The sequence below is a fragment of the Oryctolagus cuniculus genome, chromosome 7 (assembly GCF_051225735.1).
Source record: "Oryctolagus cuniculus isolate XC-2025 breed Fujian yellow rabbit chromosome 7, ASM5122573v1, whole genome shotgun sequence".
Classification (NCBI taxonomy): Eukaryota; Metazoa; Chordata; class Mammalia; order Lagomorpha; family Leporidae; genus Oryctolagus; species Oryctolagus cuniculus.
Window position 1 is genome coordinate 145,391,736 of NC_142873.1, and position 22,645 is coordinate 145,414,380.

Consider the following 22,645-nt stretch of genomic DNA (forward strand, 5'->3'; position numbering starts at 1 on the left):
GCCAGGGCTGGGCCAGGCAGAAGCCAGGGGCCAGCAACTCTATCCAGTCTCTCATTTAGGTGGCAGGAGCCTAAATACTTGGGCCACCACTGGCTGCCCTCCAGGAGAACTAGCAGGAAGTCTGTGTCCAGCCCAGTGCTGGGTTAAGAACAGAGGCATTGCGCACCTTGTCTAAGTCACACATGGCGATTCTTTGCGGTAAGCCATGTTCTAGAACACAAGAGGGTGGAGAAATTGTTCAACCTTCTCTGTCTTCCAGGTCCACAGGGCTTGGGTCAAGGTCAATATTGCCAATACACCTGACAAACACCTGCAAGAATTTTTTAAAAAGATTTATTTATTTGTTTGAAAGACAGAGTTACAGAGAAGCAGAGGCAGAGAGAGAAGGCTTCCATTAGCTAGTTCACTCCCCAAGTGGCTCCAACAGCCAGAGCTTGGCCAATTCAAATCCAGGAGCCAGGAGCTTCTTCCACATTTCCCACGTGGGTGCAGGGGCCCAAGCACTTGCTCCATCTTTCACTGCTTTCCCAGGCCACAGCAGAGAGCTGGATCAGAAGTGGAGCAGCCAGGACTCGAATGCAGGCACTGCAGGCAGTGGCCTTGACCCACTGCACCACAGCACCAACACTGACAGTTTATTTTTTATATTTTTTATTATGAAATAGGAGCAAGAGAGGGAGAGAGGGAGAGAGAGAGAGAGAATATCTCATCCGTTGTTGATTTACTCTCAAATGCATGCAGTGGCTGGAGCTAAGAACTTAATGTAGGTCTCCCCCGTGGTTGGCAGAGACCCTACCACTTAAGCCTTCATGCTGGCTCCCGGGGTCTGCATTAACAGGAATGCTGAACTCAGGGCCCAGAGTCCCCCAGCACTCCAACACCAGGTACAAGCATCTTCACCACTGGGCTAATCCACGCGGTGAAGCTTTTAAGGATCCTCCCACGTGGCAGAAGTGATGCTCCACTCCTTGCATTTCCTTCCTTAATGAGATTGAGCATCTTTCACTGTTAACTCAGAGTGGGCATACCCTCCTCAGTAAAGATGCCTAGCCCCGTTTTTCTGTTGGGTTGTTCAATTTTCTTACAGATTTGTGAGTTCAATATGTTTTGGAGGAATAAACAAACGACTGAAACGGTTCTGAGTTGAGGAAGACAAATGAGAATTAACAGATCCACAAAAACTAAGTCTTGGAGCCGGGGCTGTGGCATAGTGGGCTAAGCCTCCGCCTGCGGCACCGGAATCCCATATGGGCGCCAGTTTGTGTCCGGCTGCTCCTCTTCCCATCCAGTTCTCTGCTTTGGTCTGGGAAAGCAAGAGAGGACAGCCCAAGTCCTTGGACCCCTGCATCCATGTTGGAGACCTGGAAGAAGCTCCTGGCTCTTGACTCTGGATGGGCTCAGCTCCGGCTGTTGAGGCCATCTGGGGAGTGAACCAGCGGGTGGAAAACCTCTCTACCTCTCAAATAAATAAAATCTTAAAACAAAAACTAAGTATCTTAAAATGAGCACTCCCGGAGGCGTCCTTCTGACCCTCGCGAGAACTTGACGAAAGCGATTCCTTCATCACAGGCTTCCCTCTGTGGGAAAGAGACTCAAGACTTCCCCTGGCCTTGGCCAGCTCGGGATCGTTCACCAACCACAACCTGCATATACATTAATCCCAGGTCCACAACCTCATGACGTAGACGCCGAGTGCAGCGCGGGATACTCTCGCGAGACTTGGTTACAGGCGATCATGTGACAGTCCAAGATGGCGGCGCCCAGCGAGGCGGAGGAAGAGGCAGCAGTTTACCTGGTCGTGAGCGGTATTCCCCCGGGGTTGCGCTCGGCCCAGCTACGGAGCTACTTTAGCCAGTTCCGAGAGCAGCGCGGCGGAGGCTTTCTCTGTTTCCACTACCGGCATCGGCCTGAGCGCGCCCCTCCCCACGCCGCTCCCGACTCCGCCCCGACTACCGCCGGCCGTGCTGCTGAGGGTCCAGCTCTCGCCGAGACTTCGGCCACCGATGCCGGCGCTGTCTCGACCCGCACCTGCTGCTGCGTGATCTCGGTACGAGGACTGACGCAAGCCCAGCGATTTCTCCGCATGTACTCGGGCCGCCGGTGGCTGGATTCCCAGGGCACTTGGCTGCCGGGTCGCTGTCTCATCCGCAGACTTCGACTACCTACTGAGGCATCAGGTACGAGAAAGATGATAAGCTGCATCCATGGGCGCTAGAACAGAGGCGCTTCTCCTGGGGGCAGTGAGGGTTAAGTCGGGCCTCTTGTTCCCGCTCTTTCGGAGTTTGGATGGATTCCGGATAGAGCTTAGGGTCCAACCTGCACCTTAATTTAATGCGGAGAGAAAAAAACAAAGAGAGGCCTATTCGGATGATCTTTAATTTTTCAGTTTATCTGGTTCCTTCTGAGACCCTTTGCTCTATCTAAGGGGTTGGTTTTGCAATGACACAGGAGGGCCACAGGTTTCTGTCAACCCAAAACTCTTCTCCAAAGAGTTTATTCAGGAGGGAAAGAGAGCTTGCAATGGGGATACACATACCTTGGTGAACCGGGGGGGTGGGGGTGGGGGGCAGAGGCCTGCCCAGGGCCACAAAGGTTTTTTGTTTTGTGTAGTTTAAAGATTTTACTTATTTATTTGAGAGGTAGAGTTACAGACAGTGAGAGGGAGAGACAGAGAGAAAGGTCTTCCTTCCGGTGGCAGACACTGGCTTTCTTGAGAGATCAGGAAGTGTGGCTTTTCATCTGGATCTTGAGTTTGTGGGAAAGAATGGTGTTCAGGTAAATGCATTTGCAAAGACACTGAGATGTGAAAGCTGGTGAAAGGGGGCACAGGGGGATGGAGTGGGAGTCGGTGCAGCTGAAAGTCAAGAGGGTCAGCGGGAACGAGATCTGGAGCAAGCTCATGTGCCCAGCCAAGACGATGACAAGTGGCATGGTTAGTAGGTGCTTCTGGCCAGGAAGGGAGGAAGGAGCAGCATTGGGCTAATGGCATTAAGCCTCGACAGATCTCTGCCTCATGTGTTCTGGAAGCTTCTGGGTTCCGAGATCCACCCTTCTCTCTCCACCCAAGGTTTGGGCTCCTTTCCCTTTAAGACCCGGAAGGAGCTGCAGAGGCGGAAGACTGACAGTGAAGCCTTCACCCTGGCCGACCTGAGGCAGCTGCCAGAGTTGAACCCACCGGTGCTGATGCCCAATGGCAACGTAGGCACTCCCCTGCGGGTCTTCCTGGAGTTGATCAGGGCCTGCCGCCTGCCCCCTCGGATCATCACCCAGCTGCAGCTCCAGTTCCCCAAGACGGGCTCCTCTCGACGCTACGGCAACGTGCCCTTCAAGTACGAGGACTCGGAGACCGTGGAGCGGGAAGAGCTTGTGTACACAGCTGAGGGTGAGGAGATACCGCAGGGAACCAGCCTCGAAGTGCCAGCCAGCCCCTGCGGAGGGCCTGAGGAGGAAGGGGAGGAGCAGGAGGAGGAGGAGCCGCACTCAGAAGACGTGAGTACGCCTGCAGCCCTGTTCTTGCTGGCACTGTTGGCAACACCATGCCTCAGCTGTGTATTACAGGGCTCCTAACCCGGGGTCCTTGGGAGGGCTCCAGGGAGCAGGAGGCCTCGCGGACGCTGACTGAAGCCGCAGGTGCGTGTGTGCACTTCTGTAGTGGGAACGTCCAGAGCATCAGTTGGAGGATTCTTCTTTTGAAGATTTTATTTGAAAGGCAGGGTTATGGAGAGAGACAGAGACAGAGACAGAGAGAGAGAGACAGAGAGAGAGAGAGAGAGAGAGAGAGAGAGAGAGAGAGAGGTTTTCCATCTGCTGGTTTACTACCTACCGGGCCACAGTGACGGGGGCTGGGCCAGGCTAAAACCAGGACCCGGGACCCAGGACTTTCTTCCAGGTCTTGCACATGGGTGCAGGGCCCATGCACTTGAGCCATCCTCTGCTGTTTTCCCAGGTGCGTTAGCTGGGAGCTGGATTGGAAGTGGAGCAGCCAGAACTTGAACTGGTGCCCATATGGGATGCTGGGGTTGCAGGCCAGGGCTTTAACTCGCTGCGCCAAGGTGCCAGCCCCTAGTTAGATTTCTCAGTGGGTCATCTTTTCATTTCCTCAGAAGGAATAGAAGAGCTTTTCACAAATGAAAACGTACCGGCCAAGAGAGGCACAGTGACTTGCCTAAGGTCATCTAAGTAGAGACAGCGCTGGGATGTGAACCCCTCCACCCCCTGCTTCTCTAACCTCCGTGGGCTTCCACCCTGTGGCTGGAAGTCACTTCTACTTTCTGACCTTGAACCAGCAGATTGAACACCAGCCTCTGCTCTGACTTTGTCAGCGAATGGACAAGTCTTTGACTGCCTTCTCCAAGCCTGGTTGTCCATCCATAAAATCAAGTGATGTGGGATTAGTTAGGAATTTTTTATAGTGTCTATTCTGGGTGAAAAGTAATTCACCTGGGGCCAGCGTTGTGGCACAGTGGATAAAGCCCCTGCCTGCACCCAGTATGGGCACTGGGTGGAGTCCCAGCTGCTGCACTCCTGATCCATCTCCCTGCTAATTGCCTGGGAAGAAGCAGCAGAAGATGATCTAAGTGTTTGGGCCCCTGCCACCCATGTGGGAGGCCCGGCTGAAGCTCCTGGCTCCTGGCTTTGACCTGCCCCAGCCCTGGCCATTGCAGCCATCTGGGAAGTGAACCAGTGGATGGAAGCTCTCTGTCTATATATAACTCTTTAAATAAATAAATCTTTAAAAATAAAAAAAAAGTAAGTGACCCATGCTTTCGCAGCCCAGCGTCGTTAGTACAGCTGGACCACGTCCTTGAGGTGCTACCATCCTGACGGTGTCAGCCGCTGCTGCAGCCTCCTGGGGTCTACCTGGGACAGGGGCCCCCAGGGTTTCACTCCAGCAGTCAGCCTGTCTTTCCACAAGTCCAACCACAGTTGTAAGCCAGGGGCTAGTGTAAGATTTTGTTCAAAAGCATTCTAAGACCCATTTCCTGCCCTCAGGAAGCTCATGTTTCCCCAAAGGGAGAGAAGCAGCTTCTGGAAAGGCTGCGTGGGTGGCGATTTGGTTTGCACACCAGCTCTGCTCTCCGGTCTAATGTTTCGGGCAAGTCACTTGACTCCGGAACCTCAGCTCATCTGGAAAATGGGAGTAACGGTCCTCATCTCACAGGGTGCTGGGGTGACTGAAGGGTTTGACACAGAAGCCACACAGTGTTAGTTCTTGTCCTTCTTTCTTGGGACATGTATAAAGGCCTAAACTGGATGTGTTGATTAGCACTGAGATTGGCGAGGCACCTGTTCGGGAGGGCTCTGTGCAGCTGTTAGGACCCAAGGGACATCTGGAGAAGAGGCTGTTGGAGGGGAGGGTAGACATTTCAGGCATGGGGAACCCCATGACCAAACACACAGAGCCAAGAGTGAATCAGGCTTGTGGGGGAAGGGGAAGAAAGAGGGGAACGAGAGGTGTGTTGGCCAAGGCTTCAAGGGCCAAACTCCTGCTACTGCTTGGAGAAATCGGAAGGGATGGAGGTGAGGGCCCACTCCCACGCACATCTCGCACGGGAGCAGGCGGGTCACCTCCCCTCCTTCTCCCAGGACGATGACCGGGGTGAGGAGTGGGAGCGGCACGAAGCACTGCACGAGGATGTGACGAGGCAGGAGCGAACCACCGAGCGGCTCTTCGAGGAGGAGATCGAGCTGAAGTGGGAGAAGGGTGGCTCCGGCCTGGTGTTCTACACCGACGCCCAGTTCTGGCAGGAAGAAGAAGGAGGTAAAACCAGTGCCCAGGCAAGGGCAGGGGCCATCGCTTCTGCATTCTCTTGGGGTCCCCTCTTCTGCATGGCAGATCCCTGGTGGTAAGCTCAGACAGAAGGCCAGGGATCAGCTTACCCTGAGACCAGTCTTCCTTTCTGGGAGTGGGTTATCAGTGGGATGGAGAGAAGATGAGTTCCAGCCTCATCATTGTTCCCAGCTCTGGCATCTGTCTCTAGCTTCCTGACAGTGTGGACCCTGGGAAACAGTGGTGCTGGCTCAAGTAATTGGGTTCCTGCCAATCACATGAGAGACCTGGATTATGTTCCAGGCTCCCAGCTTTGGCTCAGGCCAGCCCCAGCTGATGTGGGCATTTGGGGAGTGAGCCAAACAAAAGTCCCAAGTTGTAGAACATATGTCTTAACTCTAGGTTAGCTCTCAGCAGAACTGAAGATCCTTACGGTACTCTTCTGGATGCTTTTCTATCCCTACAGACTTCGATGAACAGACAGCCGATGACTGGGACGTGGACATGAGTATATACTACGACAGAGGTACTGGGCAAGGACTGGCAACCACGGGACGGGGGACTGGTGCCTGGCCTTGCAGCGACACTTTGCCAGACCTGTTTAACAGAGGAACAGCTCCCTTGGGGCAGCCCAGAGAGAGTTCCTCTCTTAAGTCATCTCTAGTTGAGTGCATGCAGTAGTGGTTGTAGACAGAACTTTTCTTTCCTTGTGGAGGAGAAGACAGGGCCTCTGGGAGCTCTGGGGCTGATGGGCTGCTAGTACAGTGGGATAGTCAGGAGCTCAAGTTCTGATCAGAGCAGCAAAAAATAACAAGTGAGGGGGTTTGTAGAGGGGAGACTGGGTTCAGCCCCATCTCCCTCATTTGCTGGCGCTGTGACTTCTGCACTAGAATTTCCTCACCTGTAAGATGGGGTGGGGCAGCCTGGTCCTAATGTTGCCTGGCGCACAGTCTAGTGATAGAACGTAACGGAGCACCATGAAATGAATAAATCTCATAGGGTCCTAGAAGCCTGATTTCCCCCTTCTGCTGAGGGCCCCCCTTCCACAAACTGGCTTCTGGTACCCCAGGTGCTGGAGACAAGGATGCCCGAGACGCTGTCCAGATGCGTCTGGAACAGAGACTCCGTGAAGGCCGGGAAGATGGCTCTGTGATTGAACGCCAGGTGGGAACCTTTGAGCGCCACACCAAGGTGAGTAGTGCTGTGCCCCGCCCACTGACCCCCTTTTCCTTCTCTGCCTCCGTCCCTCCCCCTCCTCCCATCCCCATCCTCTTCCTCGGCAGGAGCCCCAAGTTTTGAGTCTTGTCCCTTCCCTCTGCAGGGCATTGGGCGGAAGGTGATGGAGCGACAGGGATGGGCCGAGGGCCAAGGCTTGGGCAGCAGGTGCTCAGGGGTGCCCGAGGCATTGGATGGTGATGGCCAGCACCCCAGGTGCAAGCGTGGATTGGGGTGAGTGTGGCTGAGGGACTCGTTGAGGCTCCAAGGCAGCCTTCAGCTGTACCCTGGTTTCCTTTTTCCCAGTTGGACGTGGGAAGGTGCTTGGGGACAAACTTTGAAGCAGAATTAGAAGGAAAAAGCGGTTCTGGCACTGTTTTGTTTAGACCAAGCGCTGACTTAACAGGTTGTTGATCGCCTGTTCGCTCATTCTGCAGTCTGCAGTTAGGACTCGAGAGCTGCTGGGGAGTCTCCAGTGACGGAACCAGCGTGTGGCTGAGGCCCCCGCTGCTGGCGCTGTCAGTGGATAGAGGAGCCGAGAGCAAAGATCCAGACCAGATAGTTGTAGCTTGTTTTTAAGATTTATTTATGGCTGGCTCTGCGGCTCACCAGGCTAATCCTCCGCTTTGCGGCGCCAGCACACGGGGTTCTAGTCCTGGTCAGGGCGCCGGATTCTGTCCCGGTTGCCCCTCTTCCAGGCCAGCTCTCTGCTGTGGCCCGGGAGTGCAGTGGAGGATGGCCCGGGTGCTTGGGCCCTGCACCCCATGGGAGACCAGGAGAAGCACCTGGCTCCTGCCATCGGATCAGCGCGGTGCGCCGGCCGCAGCGCACCGGCCGTGGCAGCCATTGGAGGGTGAGAGGGTGAACCAATGGCAAAAGGAAGACCTTTCTCTCTGTCTCTCTCTCTCACTGTCCACTCTGCCTGTCAAAAATTAAAAAAAAAAAAAAAAAAGATTTATTTATTTTATTTGCAACTGAGAGTTACAGAGAGAGAGAGAGAGAGAGAGAGAGAGAGAGAGAGAGAGAGAGAGAGAGATTGAGACCTGCCATCTACTGGTTCACGTGGCCACAACAGCCAGGGCTGGGCCAGGTGCAGCCAGGAGCCAGAAGCTTCGCGTCTCCCACGTGGGTGCAGGGGCCCAGGCAGTTGGGCCATCCCCCGCTGCTTTCCCAGGTGCGTTAGCAGGGGGCCGGATTGGCGGTGGAGCAGCCGGGCCGTGAGCCTGGGCCCACGTGGGATGCCGGCATGGCAGGCGGTGGCCTCACCCGCACCCACCCTGCGCTCCCGGCCCTGTGACGGGGCTGAGAGAGAGCGGCCCTCTCACGGGGAGCCTTTGTCATCCAGGTACCACGGAGAGAAGCTACAGCCTTTTGGGCAGCAGAAGAGGCCCCGCGGCACCGGCCTGGGGCTCATTTCCACCATCTACGACGAGCCCCTACCTCAGGACCAGGGCGAGGCACTGCTGCGCCGCCAGCCAGCCACCAGCATGAAGTTTCGGACAGACCTCGCCTTCGTGAGGGCGGCCAGCTGCGCCGCGCCCGAGTGACGGCGCCGCCGTGCGGGAGCAGCCGAAGCCCCCTCTCCGCCTTCCGGATTTTAAGGCTTGACGAGCCGTGCTCGTGGGTCTGCCAGGCCCCGGCCCGGCCCCCAGTGCTCTGAGACGCTGGGCTGTCCGGAGTGACCTACGCGCCTGGGAAGAGGAGCGCGCTCCTGGTGCTCTCGGGACGGTCGGGGGCCTGACTGGCCGGCACCGGGCGGCGGCGAGTCCGCGGGAGACGCCCCAGGCCTGCGATGTGATGGGAGAATAAAGTGTACCGACGCACCCCCCTCTCTTACCTGGGGCTTGGAGAAGGCGGGGAAATGACAAGAGGCGTTTCCGCTCCCAGGAAGAAATGCGTTTGCGTGGCCACGCCCTTTCACCGACTACGTCACCGGGTTTCGGGCGGGGCTTCCGCCCCCAGGGCCCGCCGCTTCCGGCGCTGTCCGGAAGTCGAGGGCCGATCGGGTAGTACCGGGTCATTTTCTCCCTTTGCGTACCGCTTGGTCTCTGCTGTTGTGTGGTACGAGACACTTGTCCTTCCCCGTCAGCCTCCAGCTAACTGCAGGCCAGTAGGTCTTGTCCCCGCGGTCGGTCTTTCCTCCTGCGCGGCTGACTGTCCTGTTTCCCCACTGATTCGGCTTGCCCCGCGCCTGGCCGCGTGCGCCCATGGCAGAGGCCGCTCCCGCCACCGCTTTCGGGCAGGCGGTAATCGGCCCGCCGGGCTCGGGGAAGACCACCTACTGTCTGGGCATGAGTGAATTCCTGCGCGCGCTGGGCCGGCGCGTGGCGGTGGTGAACCTGGACCCGGCCAACGAGGGGCTGCCTTACGAGTGCGCCGTGGACGTGGGCGAGCTGGTGGGGCTGGGCGACGTGATGGACGCGCTGCGGCTGGGACCCAACGGCGGCCTCCTCTACTGCATGGAGTACCTGGAAGCCAACCTGGACTGGCTGCGTGCCAAGCTCGACCCTCTCCGTGGTCACTACTTCCTCTTCGATTGCCCGGGCCAGGTGGAGCTGTGCACACACCATGGCGCTCTGCGCAACATCTTCTCCCAGATGGCACAGTGGGACCTCAGGGTGCGTCTCGGGCCAGGGAGACCCATTTGCAGAACTGAGAGAGGGAGGAGGACAGATGCCACGCCCCCATGTCACACAGCGAGGTAGGGGCTGAGCCTGACTCTTCGGAGTAATATAGATGGGAGTTCAAATCCTGGCTGTGCCACTGACTCGCTGTGTGGTCTGGGAGAGTCGGTTCATCTCTCTGAACCTCAGTTTCTTATTTGTTAAATGGATGTGTGTGTTCTCGAGTTGGCATTTTTGGGAGTAAGGAGGGATTTTGTAAAAAGTGACATGGTGGGCCGGCGCCGCGGCTCACTAGGCTAATCCTCCGCCTAGCGGCGCCGGCACACCGGGTTCTAGTCCCGGTCGGGGCGCTGGATTCTGTCCCGGTTGCCCCTCTTCCAGGCCAGCTCTCTGCTGTGGCCAGGGAGTGCAGTGGAGGATGGCCCAGGTGCTTGGGCCCTGCACCCCATGGGAGACCAGGAAAAGCACCTGGCTCCTGGCTCCTGCCATCGGATCAGCGCGGTGCGCCGGCCACAGCGGCCATTGGACGGTGAACCAACGGCAAAAGGAAGACCTTTCTCTCTGTCTCTCTCTCTCTCACTGTCCACTCTGCCTGTCAAAAAAAAAAAAAAAAAAAAGTGACATGGTGAGTGTTTTAAGTCGGTGGGCAGAAGTGAAAGAATGAAATCAGATGCAGTGGGATTTGAGCCTGCCGCCCACCGGAAGGCGCTGGTGCAAGGCATCTTGTAGGAAGAGTGCCCCTTATGTCCTGGGAGAAGGAAATGAGGGTGGCATTAGAACAAAACAGAAAGAGGAGGAGACTGAAGGGGACAGCTTACGCCGTCTCGAGTGCCCGGCCTGATGGGGGAGACTTGGGCTCTGAGGTTCCCGTCTCTTCCGCTTCCAGCTGACGGCTGTGCACCTCGTGGATTCTCACTACTGCACAGACCCAGCCAAGTTCATTTCGGTACTGTGTACCTCCCTGGCCACCATGCTGCACGTGGAGCTGCCTCACGTCAACCTCCTCTCCAAGATGGACCTCATCGAGCACTACGGGAAGCTGGGTAAGACCTCCCGCCCCGGGCGTGCAAAGGCGCAAGCCGCTGCAGCCGGCCAGGCTGAGGCCGAGGTCTCAGCAGAGGGAGGCTGCCTCGGGCGGGCCGCGCAGGCCTTGTGATGGTAACCACAGGCACGTCCTGATCTGGCCCGTTTCTGTCACTCTGTGCCAGATACCGTTGTAGATTCTGGAGACGAGAGCTGCGGTTGGTGACGTGGGTGTGAAGGAATTAAAGCAAGGTGACCTGACAGCGGCAGTGAGTGGGGGCTGAGCGGTATCTGACTGTTCTGGGGCAGTCGCGTCTGAGCTGAGGCCTGAGTGTCGAGAAGGGGCCAGTGGAGGGACAGATAGACATAAAGGCCTTGTCTTGGTTTGGGCTGCTGCACCCAAAATACCGTAGACCAGCTGGGTCCAGCCACATTTATTTCTAACGGTTTTGGAAGCCAGGAAATTCTGCATGAGGCTCTGGCAGATCTGGAGTCCGATGAATGCCTGCTTCGGATAAATTATCGGAAGTGAGATTGTTGAGTCAAGGTATGGCAGTGTGCGTGTGCGTGTAGGTAGGAGCCTGCTGCACGCTGACAGCTGTTTTCTGAAATGGCTGTGCTAATTTACTGTGCCGTGTGCAGGATGCTGCACCAGAAGAAAATACTGTGGCAGTCCTCAGACTTCAGCCTGATGCCAGCTGCCCCGACACTGGTTTCTCTCCTTAGCCTTCAACCTGGACTACTACACAGAGGTCCTGGACCTCTCCTACCTGCTCGACCACCTGGCTTCTGACCCTTTCTTCCGCCACTACCGCCAGCTCAATGAGAAGCTGGTGCAGCTCATCGAAGACTACAGCCTGGTCTCCTTTATCCCTCTGAACATCCAGGTACTGGGCACTAGCAGGCCTCTTCCCCTGCTGTCTGGCTGTGCTTGAGACTCCCCAAGCCAGGGGCACAGGAAGCTGTGCAGACAGTGGTCTTTGTCCTGGCTTGGACTGTCACAGGGTCCTCTTGGTTTTGGTGGGAAAGGCTGTGGTGGGCAGGATTCCAGTAAAGAGAGTGGCCCACGTTCTCACCTGATCTCTTCTGGAGTCCTGGGTCCCCTCCATACACGTCCTCCTCGGTGTGAAAAAAGGTGGGTTCAGGAAGCCCTCAGCGAGACACTTGTCCTCGTCCAGGGCGTGTCTGTCAGGCCCGTCAGCTGGGCAGGTGCCCAAACCCTGTGCCTCTTACCTTGCACCCTGCAGAGAGCGCCTGGGAGAGACAGGTACTTTGTAGATTCCTTTCCTTGAACTGACTTGCCTCTACCCTTTCTCTTGTTTTTATTTATTTATTTATTTGAAAGGCAAAAAGAGCTCAGATCTGCGGATTCATTCTCCATTTGCTAAAAACAGCTGGGGCTGGGTCAGGCCAAAGCCAAGAACTGGAATTCAGTCCAGTTTTCTACATGGATAGCAGGAGCCCAACTGTTTGAGCCATCACCTGCTGCCTCCCAGAGTGTGCATTAGCAAGAAGCTGGAATTGGTCACAGAGCCGGGCCTCAGACCCAGGCACCTAATATGAGAGGCTGGCATCTCAAGCAGCACCTTTTGTTTTGTTTTGTTTTTATAAGATTTACTTATTTATTTGAAGTGCAGGGTTACAGAGAGAGAGAGGTCTTCTCCCCAAATGGCCGCAGTGGCTGGACCTGGGCTGATCTGAAGCCAAGAACCAGGAACATCTTCTGGGTCTCCCATGTGGGTACAGGAGCCCAAGCACTTGGGCCATCTTCCACTGCTTTCCCAGGCCACAGCAGAGAGCTGGATCAAAAGTGTAGCAGCCGGTACTCAAACCAGTGCCCACATGGGCAGCAGGCACTGCAAGTGGCAACTTTACCTGTGATGCCACAGCTCCAGCCCTTAAGCAGTATCTTAATTTTCATGTCAGTTGCCTGTCCCTGGTTCTTCCCTTTTTCTTTCTTTCTTTCTTTTTTTTTTTTTTAAGAGTTATTTATTTGAGAGGCATAGATAGAGATGTTCAATGTACTTGGTCACTCCCCAAATGGCTGCAATAACCAATGTTAGTTCAAGTCAAAGCCAGGAGCCAGGAACTCCATCCTGGTCATTCACGTGGGTGGCAGGGACCATTCTCTTGGGCCATTCTCTGCTGCTTTCCCGGGCTCATTAGCAGGGAGCTGGATTGAAAGTGGAGCAGCTGAGACACCAACCAGTGCTCCTCTGGAATGCCAGCATCGCAGGGGGTGGCGTAACCCGCTGTGTCATAATGCAGGCCCCCATCTTTCCTTTGTAATCCATACTTTTTTAAAAAGATTTATTTATTTATTTGAAGAATTACACAGAGAGAGGAGAGGCAGAGAGAGAGAGGTCATGGCCGGCGCCACGGCTCAATAGGCTAATCTTCCGCCTGCGGTGCTGGCACACTGGGTTCTAGTCCCGGTCGGGGCGCTGGATTCTGTCCCGGTTGCCCCTCTTCCAGGCCAGCTCTCTGCTGTGGCCTGGGAGTGCAGTGGAGGATGGCCCAAGTGCTTGGGCCCTGCACCCATCTGGGAGACCAGGAGAAGCATCTGGCTCCTGGCTTTGGATCAGCGCGGTGCGCTGGCCGCAGCCAACGGAAAAGGAAGACCTTTCTTTCTGTCTCTCTCTCTCACTGTCCACTCTGCCTGTCAAAAAAAAAAAAAAAGAAAAAAAAGAAAGAAAGTAGAGAGAGAGAGGTCTTCCATCTGTTGGTTCACTCCCCAGATGGTTGCAACGGCTGGAGCTGCGCCGATCCAAAGTCAGGAGTGTCTTCCCTGTCTCCCACATGGGTGCAGGGGCCCAAGGACTTGGGCCACTGGGCCATCTTCTGCTGCCTTCCCAGGCCATAGCAGAGAGCTGGACAGGAAGTGGAACAGCTGGGTCTCAAACTGGCACCCGTATGGGATGCCGGTGCTTCAGGCCACGGTGTTAACCCACTGCGCCACAGCGCCGGCCCCAATCCATGCTTTGTTCTCTGTTATGAGATGGCAGATTCTGTGTGTGAACATAGCAGGTAGCACTTGCTGAAGGCCTTCTCTGCTAGGCACTGTAGCAGGGACTATACAAGCAGTGATTTGATGCACCCCCATTCGGTGATGTGGGCTATTCTTAACACCATGTGGTGATGAACCAGTGTAGTGAAATACCGTACATACTTACTGAATGCCTCCTTGATGACCAGTGGCACTGAGCCAGGGCTGGGGATCCCTCTGAAACAAGCCCCTGGCCTTACAGGGGACGTGGTTGGGTAGGGGAGGCAGGTGAGTTGATGTTCCTCAGGTGAAGGACAGTCAGCTCTCTGCTGTGGCCTGGGAAAGCAGGGGAGGATGCCCTGATTGCTTGGGCCCCTGCACCCACACGGGAAACCTCAGGGAAGCTCTTGGCACCTGGCTTCAGATCAGCCGAGCTCCAGCTGTTGCAGTCATTTAGAGTGAACCAGCAGATGGAAGACCTCTTTCTCTGTCTCTGCCTTTCAAATAAATAAATCTTTTTTTTTTTTTTTTTAACAGATTTATTTATTTTACTTGGATGTCAGAGTTAAACAGAGAAGGAGAGGCTGGGGGTGGGAGGGTCTTCCATCCGCTGGTTCACTCCCTAGGTGGCTGCAACGGCCGGAACTGCGCGGATCCAAAGCTGGGAGCCAGGAGCTTCTTCCAGGTCTCCTATGTGGGTGCAGGGGCCCAAGGACTTGAGCCATTTTCCACTGGTTTTCCAGGCTATCGCAGAGAGCAGGATTGGAAGTGGAACAGCCAGGACTCGAACTGGTGTCCATATGGGATGCTGGCACTACAGGCAGCAGTCTCACCCACTACACCACAGCGCTGGCCCCCATAAATAAATCTTTAAAAAAAAAAAAAAAAAAGATGAGGATGGGGGATGGTGTCTACAGTAGGAGATCCAGGGGAACTTGGGAGAGATGGAGGAGCTTTTGTGTTCTGGTCAGGGTGGTTGCATCAGGAAAGAGCCACGCGGCACTCCCCCCAGGCCTGGGGAGCTGTGTGCCCAGAGGCACCACGGGGCCGGACGGTGCCTGGGAAGGTGTGTTTGAGGAGGCCTGCTGTCCACTGCAGCCTCCATCCTCACAGGGCTGTTTCTGTCCTTCCTGCTCAGGACAAGGAGAGCATCCAGCGAGTCCTGCAGGCTGTGGATAAAGCCAATGGCTACTGTTTTGGAGTCCAAGAGCAGCGAAGCCTGGAAGCCATGATGTCTGCAGCAATGGGAGCTGACTTCCATTTCTCCTCGTATCCTTTCTGTCCAGCCTCTCCTGGCCGTAGCTGAGGGGGTGAGACATGCGGTCTAGGAGTGGCCTCGGGAGGTGCAGTCACTGCCCTTGTAGGTGACTGATTCCGTGAAGGTGGGTTCCCTGTGACCGTCTTTCCTATGCTTCAGGATTGCTGTCCTGAGGATAAGAGAGGATGCCGATCCGAAGCAGCAGCACCTTCGACCCAGAAGTGACCCCGTCACTGGGAGAAATGCAAAGGGTTCTGTTGGCCTGGAGTGTTGTGTGTGGAGGGCATCGGAGGGTGCCGGGGTGCAGGGGCAGGCTGGCTGGCAGTGGAGGGCTTGGATGCGCTACTGCAGAGCGTGGACTTCAGTTCACGGTTGAGTACTGTTCCACTAGTGCTGTCAGGGCGTGCCTGGATCAGATGCACATTTTACAGAAGCTCTTCCGAGTGTGGAAAGCACACTTAAGGGATGTGATTTGGGACGGCGGAGTTTTAGTCCTGCTAAGTGAGAACAGAATGAAATACATATATAGGGAGACTAGAAAGAGAACACAGATCAGAAAAGGATGCGGACTGCAGGAGCTGGTGACTAAACGGTTACGGGTGGAACAGACCAAAGGCTGCAGGCTTCCGGCTTAGACGGTGGGATGGGTGGTTGTGCCAGTCACCGAGGCAGAAGAGGGCTAGGGCGAGATGAGGTGGGAGCCGGCAGATGGCAGATGTGTTCTGTAGATGTGTGTGTATGATTGACTTTATTTATTCGAAAGGCAGAGTGACAGGAAGAGAGAGATCTTCCATTTGTTGGTTCACTCCCCAAATAGCTGCAACAGCCAGGAGCCAGGAATTCCATCCTGGCGTCTTACAAGGGTGGCGATCTTCGCTCCGTTCCTTGGCATGTAAGCTGGATTAAAAGTGGAGTAGCGGGACCAGCATTGTGGCATAGCAGGTAAAGCCACTACCACCTGTGACACCAGCATCCCAAATGGGTACCAGTTTAAGACCCGGCTGCTCTACCTCTGATCCAGCTCCCTGCTAATGGCCTGGGAAAGCAGCAGCAGGTGACCCAAGTGCTTGGGCCCCAGCACCCACCTGGGAGACCCGGACGAAGCTCCTGTCTCCTGACTTCTGGCTGCTGGCTTCAGCTTGGTCTAGCTCCAGCTGTTGTGGCCATCTGGGGAGTAAACCAGGGGTTGAAAGATTCTCTCTAACCCTTCCTTCAAATAAATACATTTTTGAAACAAAAAAGTGGAGTAACCAAGACGTAAAACCAGCAAGTGGCAGTTTAACCTGCTGCACCACGATGTCAGGCCGGATGTGTTGTGTCCAGAGCCATGCAAGAGACAGTGAGGCCTTTGAGCAGAGTTGGTGAGGGAGCTGTGGTCACGGGCTGGTGTCTGTCAGATCACAGAGACCGGACATGAAGCAGGACAGGGCAGCCCCGGCCCTCCAGGCCGATGGCCTCAGAGTCCACATCTACATGGGATGCAGGAGACGAGGGGGGCTCCAGACTGTTCGGGTGCAGAGCCTCACTTCCAGCCAGCGCTTTGTGCTCTGTGTTAGATGCTTTCCTGTGCGGGGACAGAGCTCCCAGAAGCAGAGGAGTGAGGAACGGTGGCAGTGGGGTGTGATGGAGCCATAAAGGGGCCACCTTGCACCGGGGGTAATGTTGGCCAGTTCATCTACATGTGCTAGCAAGAGGAAGGGGATTTAAAGAGCTGTGTATTATGTTGCTGTAATATTTTACTGCACATCATTTCATGTGCTCCGCGCGTCACACAGGGTTGTGTTCACAGAACTGTGGATATCGCTGCATTTAACCAGTGATTTGAAGAATATTTTTTTTAATAAAGATTTATTTTTCATCTGGGAGGCAGAGTGGCGCAGAGAGAGAGGGAGACAGAAGGGATTTTTCCATCTGCTGGTTCACTTCTCAAATGGCCACAAAGGCCAGGGCTGGGCCAGGCCAACGCCAGGAGCCAGGAATTCCATCTGGGGCCCAAGTACTAGGGCTGTCTGCTGCTTTCCCAGGCACATTAGCAGGGAGCTGATTGGAATCAGAGCAGCTGGGACTCAACTGGCGCCTGGGTATGGGATGCTGGTGCTGCAGGCAGTGACCTAACCTCCTGCTGCACAGTGCCAGCCCCTGGAGCAGTGTCCCAGGGCACTTTTGCCCATACATATTCGTGCTAGTTTTAGATTCTGCCCCTCATCCTAACCCCCTTAAGGTTCCACTCCACTGTGGGTAAGAAACCAGAGATTGGCACAAGGAAGGGAGTGAACAGCTCTACTGAGGGGGGCAGATGGGTGAGAGAAGCTTCACGGAGGTCATGGGCCGAGCGGAGTGCCCACCACACCCTCAGCAGTGCCCGGGAGCCGTGGGCCCTGGCACCAGGAACATTGGCCCCGCTTGGGCTGTGCTGGCCCTAAGTGGGAACAGGAACGCTACAGGCAGAGGTGTAGGGGCTTCAAATTGGGTGGCGTGACTTGTGGGCGGGGCTTTGGACTGTGGCGAATGGGGCCACATGCAGAGCTTCTGGGGCCCTGCTCAGAGCATGGACTCAGGGAAGGGTTTCTGATCGCGACAGGTCAGGCAAGATGGACTCCAGTGGCGCTGAGCCGTTGTCAGAGGCAGCTTCCCCGAGTGACGCGGGGGCCCGGGTCAGAATCAGTCTGAGTAGGGGTGAGATGGGTTCCGATGGCTGGAGCCAGAGGGATGGCACAGAAAGGCCACTTCGTGGATGAAGCGGCTGGGCTCTGAGTCAAGGACTCCACCCAGGCTCCCACGTGAGTGGCAGGGGCCGCTGTCTGCTGCCTTCCCCGCACGTTAGCAAGGAGCTGGACCAGAAGCAAGGTAGCCAGGGCTTGAACCAGCACTCCAATACGGGGTGCTTATATTGGAACCAGTAACAAAACCTCCCGCTCCACAACACCGGCCCCCATAAATTCCTTCTCTGGCAGAAAAAGAGAAGTCACAAACATTTATTGAGTACCCAGTATGTGCAGGTGCCATGCCCGGCACTTCCTGTTCATTGTCCCATTTGATCCTCACAACAACGCAAGTGATACTTACGGATGAGAAGAAGGAAGTGGGAAAAGCAGGATTTGAACCCCCTGGCCTGACTTCGGTGCCATGTGATGTACCTGTGAGCCTAGCAGTGTGGGAAGAGGCAAAGCCAGGAGCACTCAGGTCTGGCTGCCTTGGTGGGCTTCCCAGATCTCCTAGGTCCTTGCGGCCTGTGGTGTGAAGCTGTAATGAGAAGGAAGAGGGGTGGGGGGGATTGGAGGGCAGGCATCCCTGGAGGTCTGATCCTGCACAGACCAGCTTCCCATCTGCCTATGCTATCACCTTGACACACCCTCCCTCAGCACGCTGGGCATCCAAGAGAAATACCTGGCACCCTCGGACCAGACAGTGGAGCAGGAAGCCATGCAGCTCTAGCTGCGGGCTGAGCCCTGGAAAACAGGGTCCATAACCCAGCACTGGGGAAGCAGAGGCTCCCAGTGGGCAGTGAGCGCTGGCCAGCTTAGCGGGCACAGACCCAGGAGCAGTCTTCTGAGCCAGAGCCGGGATGCTGGCACGGGGCCATCCAGCGAAGGGTTTCTGGCCAGAAAGCCAGACGTGGCGCCGAGCGGAGTGCCCACCACACCCTCCGCAGTGCCCGGGAGCCGTGGGCCCTGGCACCAGGAGCTGAACAGTGGCCCCGCTTGGGCTGTGCTGGAAAGTGCTACAATATAAGAGTTTATTTTCTGCTTTTTTGTGGCTGAAAAAGTTTCTTCAATCCTCCAGGCTGAGGGAGCTTGGGCAGAGCGAAGGGGATGTCACCCTCCCTTGGAAGAGTCCCATTCATACCGACAGTGTTTCCCAAGCACCTAATGTGTCATCCTAGAGGCTGGCTTCCTCCCTCCCCTCCCCTCCTCTCCCCTCCTCTCCCCTTTCCTCTTTTGAATGATTTTTTTGGAAACAGTACAACAGAAATGTCCCATCTTCCACTAACTCCCCAGATGCCTGCAGTAGCCAGAGCTGGGCCAGGCTACAGGAACCAGAACTCAATCCAAGTATTGAAGTCGCCACCTGCTGCGCCCCCAGGTGCACATCGTCAGGAAGCTGGATGCAGAAGCGGAGAACTCAAACCCAGGCACTTCGTACGGGATGTGCAGGTCCCAAACGACAGCTCCGGGCCGAGCCCGCCCCATCTGCTGGAGAACTGAGGGTCTCCAGTCGTGCGTTTTGTTAATCCCCATTGTATCGGGGAGCCTCAAGCTCCACCTTTTCCAGGCAACACGTCCTACTTATTTTAAAAATATTTATTTATCTGAAAAAGAGAGAGAGGGAGAGCTCTTCCATTCACTCATTCACTCCCCAAATGGCCACAATGGCCGGGGCTGGGCCAGGCTGAAGCCAGGACTTCTTGGTCTCCCACATGGGTGCAGCAGGACTGGGCTGTCTTCTACTGCTTTCCCAGGCACATTAGCAGAGGTGAAGCAGCCGGGACTCGAACTGTTGCCGACGTGGGATGCCAGCACTGCAGGCAGCTAACCCACTGCACCACAACACCAACCCCCGTCCTATTTAATATTTTATTTTGTATTTCATAGTTTTGCTCTTTTTGGCAGGTTTCAGCCTAATTTTACACTTATGACAATAATTATAAGTTCACCTCAAAGATGCTATTTCTACAAACCGAGTTGGTTAAAGGAAAATGTAAAGTGTATGATATAACAGTTACAAAGGTGTGGCAAAATTGAGATTGGTTTTGCTCTTGCCGCTGGTCAGGTACAGTACATATTTTGAGCCAGTAGGTGGCGTCCCCGACTTACTTTTTACAATTACAACCTGGAGACAGCTGGGGAAGGTGGTTGTGCACATTTGGGGCCTGTTAACAGCTGAAGCTGTGGTATTTTACAGAGAGCTTCCACACATCTCACCCTTGATGGTTCTCACGGCAACTCCTCGAGTTAGACAGTCGGGAATATCACTGTGCCATTACCCAAAAGATGGAGTGATGGGGACAGGGAGTGACGGAGAGATCTTCCATTTGGTGGTTCACTCTCCAAATGCCTGCAGTGGCCAGGAGTAGCCCAGCAAGAGCCAGGGTCTCCATCCTGGTCCCCTGTGGGGGTGGCAGGGACCCAAGAGCTCAGGCCATCATCTACTGCCTCCCAGGCCTACAGCAGGAAGCTGGAACTGGAACCAGCATTCCCAGTGTAGGACGCATGCGACCCAAGTGGCGGCCTACTGCTCAGCACACAATGCCCACCTGGCACCTCTTTTTGTGGAAATGAGACCAAAAGGTGAAGATTTGAACTTGAGTTGGCCCAGCTCTCTTTCATAGCCTGCCTTGCTGACTGAATTGTGAATGTGGCGTCTGTGGTTGACTTAGTGGTGAAACGTCTCCGCCCTCGCTGGACAGAATCTAGCCATCGACAGAAAGAACTGGGGCACCTAAAATGTATAAGTTAAGGGAAAGGTAGGTCACTGGTGGTTTGAGCCGCTGGAGAATTCCATTTGGGAAAATACTCTGCCAGCACTGACACAGGGCTAACAGCCTTGCCTGCCAGTGTCGGGAGCTGGAGCTGAAGGCAGAAGAGTGGGCGCTGCGGGGAGGCCGCTGTGGCTGGGACGGTCTGAAAGCCGGCCCGGCTCCCACGCCTGGCTGCAGAGGGGATAATGATGGGGTGCTGCTTCCCCAGCCTCTTTCATCTGGACTTCAAAGCACCTCAGCCCTATTAACACCCTGTACAGCAGGTGGGGAGTTCCAGCAGAGCAAGCCAGGGAAACTGAGGCCAGGAGGCACCGCCTGGGGCTGGCTGTGAGTCACCTGTGGGGCCTGGAGCCCAGGAATCCTGACGCCGGGGCTGCTGAACAAATCCCTCATCAGGGCGTGCGGGTTTCTTAAGACAGCACCAATAGCTGCGGTCAGGAGTTCTGATGCTGGCCCGTCGGTGAGGCCCCAGCTGTCACCAGAATGGCCCAGATGGGGCTGGAAGGCGTCACCGCGGACTTCATGACCTCATGTGCAGGCCCCCAGCATTTAGCCTCTGTAGTCACTTCAGGCTTTGGTGTGACTGCAGATGTATCTGCTTCCCCCAATAAATGGAGCTTCCATCTCCCGCTGATGGCAAAATGACCTTCTGTTCTCTGTAGACACCAAGGTGATGGGGAGGGGACAGCATCGAGCAGATGGGGAGATGCCTGGGTTCCAAGTGAGGCCCATTCAGTGAACAATGGTGTAAGGTAAGGGGACGTTCATCTTCAGTAAGACTGGCACATGGCAGCCATCTTGAAGTTATTTGTTTTTTTGAAAGGAAGAGGGAGAAAGAGTTTTACCATCTGCTAGTTTAATCTCCAAATGCCGACAACAGCCAAGGCTAGGTCAGGCAGAAGCTAACAGCCTAGAGCTCATTCTGGGTCTCCCAAGTACGTGGGCCATCACCTTACCTATTAGCAGGAAACTGGCCTTGAACTCAGGTGTGGGATGTGAGATCCCAGGCAGCATTCCAGCAGCTGCACCAAATGCCTACCCCACAACCACAACCAAGACTTGTTTACTCCCCAAATACCCAACAACAGCGGGGACTGGGCTGGGTCCGAAGCCAGGAACTCAATCCAAGTCTTCATTGTTTTTTTTCTTTCCTAATAAAAATGAAAAAAAATTTTTGAAAAATGAAAAGAGAAAATAAGTCACTTATAATCCTATAACAGAAATGATCATTAATATTCACAACCAATAATAAATTGTCTATCAAATGTATGAATGCATTTTGTGTATTCTTTCAGTCTTTTGTATAAATACATAGGGATGGTGGGGCTGACATGTAGGAGGTAAAGCTGCCGCGTGCAATGCCAGCATACCACATAGGTGCCGGTTCAAATCCCAGCTGCTCTACTTCCAATCCAGCTCCCTGCTAATGTGCCTAGGAAAGCAGCAGACGGTGGCTCAATTGCTTGGACCCCTGAACCCACATGGGAGACCCAGAAGAAGCTCCTGGCTTCAGCCTGGCCCTGCCCTGGCCATTGTGGCATTTGGGGAGTGAACCAATGATAGAAGATCACTTTGTCTCTCTCTCTCTGAAACTCTAATTTTCAAATAAATCTTTTTAAAAATAAATATATAAGGATGGATTTTGTATTTAAGTGAAATTTTTAAAAGATTTGTTTATTCACTTGAAAGGCGGAATTACAGAGATCTCCCATTGACTGGTTCACTTCCCAAATGGCCACAATGGTCAGGGCTAGGCCAGGCCAAAGCCAGGAGCCTAGAACTCTATCCGGGACTCCCATGTAGTTGGCTGGGGCCCAAGTACTTGGAACATCTTCCCCTGCTTCCCCAGGCACATTGGTAGGGAGCTGGCTGGGAAGTGGAACAGCAGGGACTGGAACCAGCGCTCACATGGGAGGCTGGCGGTGGAGGCAGAGGCTTAACCTTGCTGTGCCACAACTCTGGCCCCATGGAATATTTTGTAATTGTTTTTCATCTTGCTCTTTTTAGTTAACAAATTATACTGTATAATTAAGAATATACAGGCTGGCGCCATGGCTCACTAGGCTAATCCTCCACCTGTGGCACCAGCACCCCAAGTTCTAGTCCTGGTTGCTCCTCTTCCAGTCCAGCTCTCTGCTGTGGCCCGGGAGGGCAGCGGAGGATGGCCCAAGTGCTTGGGCCCTGCACCCGCATGAGAGACCAGGAAGAAGCACCCGGCTCCTGGCTTCAGATCGCCTCAGCGCCGGCCGTAACGGCCATTAGGGGAGTGAACCAACAGAAGGAAGACCTT

At 54.9% G+C, this 22,645-nt stretch overlaps 2 protein-coding genes and 1 long non-coding RNA gene across 6 annotated transcripts; 2 read left to right on the forward strand and 1 right to left on the reverse strand.

Annotated features, from left to right (window-relative positions):
• The first annotated feature begins 1,631 nt into the window (after positions 1-1,631).
• Positions 1,632-8,808, forward strand: GPATCH3 (G-patch domain containing 3). Of its 2 annotated transcripts, XM_070079023.2 has the most exons (7): positions 1,646-2,177; positions 3,068-3,489; positions 5,587-5,761; positions 6,237-6,296; positions 6,840-6,961; positions 7,092-7,219; positions 8,331-8,808. In XM_070079023.2, the coding sequence occupies exons 1-7, from the start codon at positions 1,751-1,753 to the stop codon at positions 8,530-8,532; spliced, it is 1,536 nt and encodes a 511-aa protein (XP_069935124.2). In that variant the 5' UTR covers positions 1,646-1,750; the 3' UTR covers positions 8,533-8,808. The 2 variants fall into 2 exon arrangements, with proteins under 2 accessions (XP_089157378.1, XP_069935124.2); XM_089301252.1 differs by lacking the exons at positions 5,587-5,761; positions 6,237-6,296; positions 6,840-6,961; positions 7,092-7,219; positions 8,331-8,808 and adding an exon at positions 4,993-5,178 and having other exon boundaries at positions 1,632-2,177.
• Positions 2,359-8,911, reverse strand: LOC149125778 (uncharacterized). 2 transcript variants are annotated; one of them, XR_016211207.1, is made up of 2 exons: positions 8,823-8,911; positions 2,359-5,741 (listed from the first exon to the last, which is right to left on the reverse strand). It is a non-coding gene; the product is annotated as an uncharacterized LOC149125778 (long non-coding RNA). The 2 variants fall into 2 exon arrangements; XR_016211206.1 differs by lacking the exon at positions 2,359-5,741 and adding an exon at positions 7,548-7,907 and having other exon boundaries at positions 8,823-8,896.
• Positions 8,912-8,945: 34 nt separating this feature from the next.
• Positions 8,946-21,624, forward strand: GPN2 (GPN-loop GTPase 2). 2 transcript variants are annotated; one of them, XM_070079024.2, is made up of 5 exons: positions 8,946-9,603; positions 10,496-10,652; positions 11,359-11,519; positions 14,757-14,887; positions 18,239-21,624. In XM_070079024.2, the coding sequence occupies exons 1-5, from the start codon at positions 9,193-9,195 to the stop codon at positions 18,309-18,311; spliced, it is 933 nt and encodes a 310-aa protein (XP_069935125.1). In that variant the 5' UTR covers positions 8,946-9,192; the 3' UTR covers positions 18,312-21,624. The 2 variants fall into 2 exon arrangements, with proteins under 2 accessions (XP_069935125.1, XP_089157384.1); XM_089301258.1 differs by having other exon boundaries at positions 8,972-9,686; positions 18,239-18,626.
• Positions 21,625-22,645: the final 1,021 nt, after the last annotated feature.

Excerpts from the sequence above, each read along its gene's own strand:
- GPATCH3 (XM_070079023.2), top strand. The coding sequence starts at position 1,751 with ATGGCGGCGCCCAGCGAGGCGGAGGAAGAGGCAGCAGTTTACCTGGTC. Across the intron at positions 3,490-5,586 it reads AGGAGCCGCACTCAGAAGAC|GACGATGACCGGGGTGAGGA; the intron begins GTGAGTACGCCT and ends TCCTTCTCCCAG. Across the intron at positions 6,962-7,091 it reads CCTTTGAGCGCCACACCAAG|GGCATTGGGCGGAAGGTGAT; the intron begins GTGAGTAGTGCT and ends TTCCCTCTGCAG.
- GPN2 (XM_070079024.2), top strand. The coding sequence starts at position 9,193 with ATGGCAGAGGCCGCTCCCGCCACCGCTTTCGGGCAGGCGGTAATCGGC. Across the intron at positions 10,653-11,358 it reads CGAGCACTACGGGAAGCTGG|CCTTCAACCTGGACTACTAC; the intron begins GTAAGACCTCCC and ends TTCTCTCCTTAG. Across the intron at positions 11,520-14,756 it reads TTATCCCTCTGAACATCCAG|GACAAGGAGAGCATCCAGCG; the intron begins GTACTGGGCACT and ends CTTCCTGCTCAG.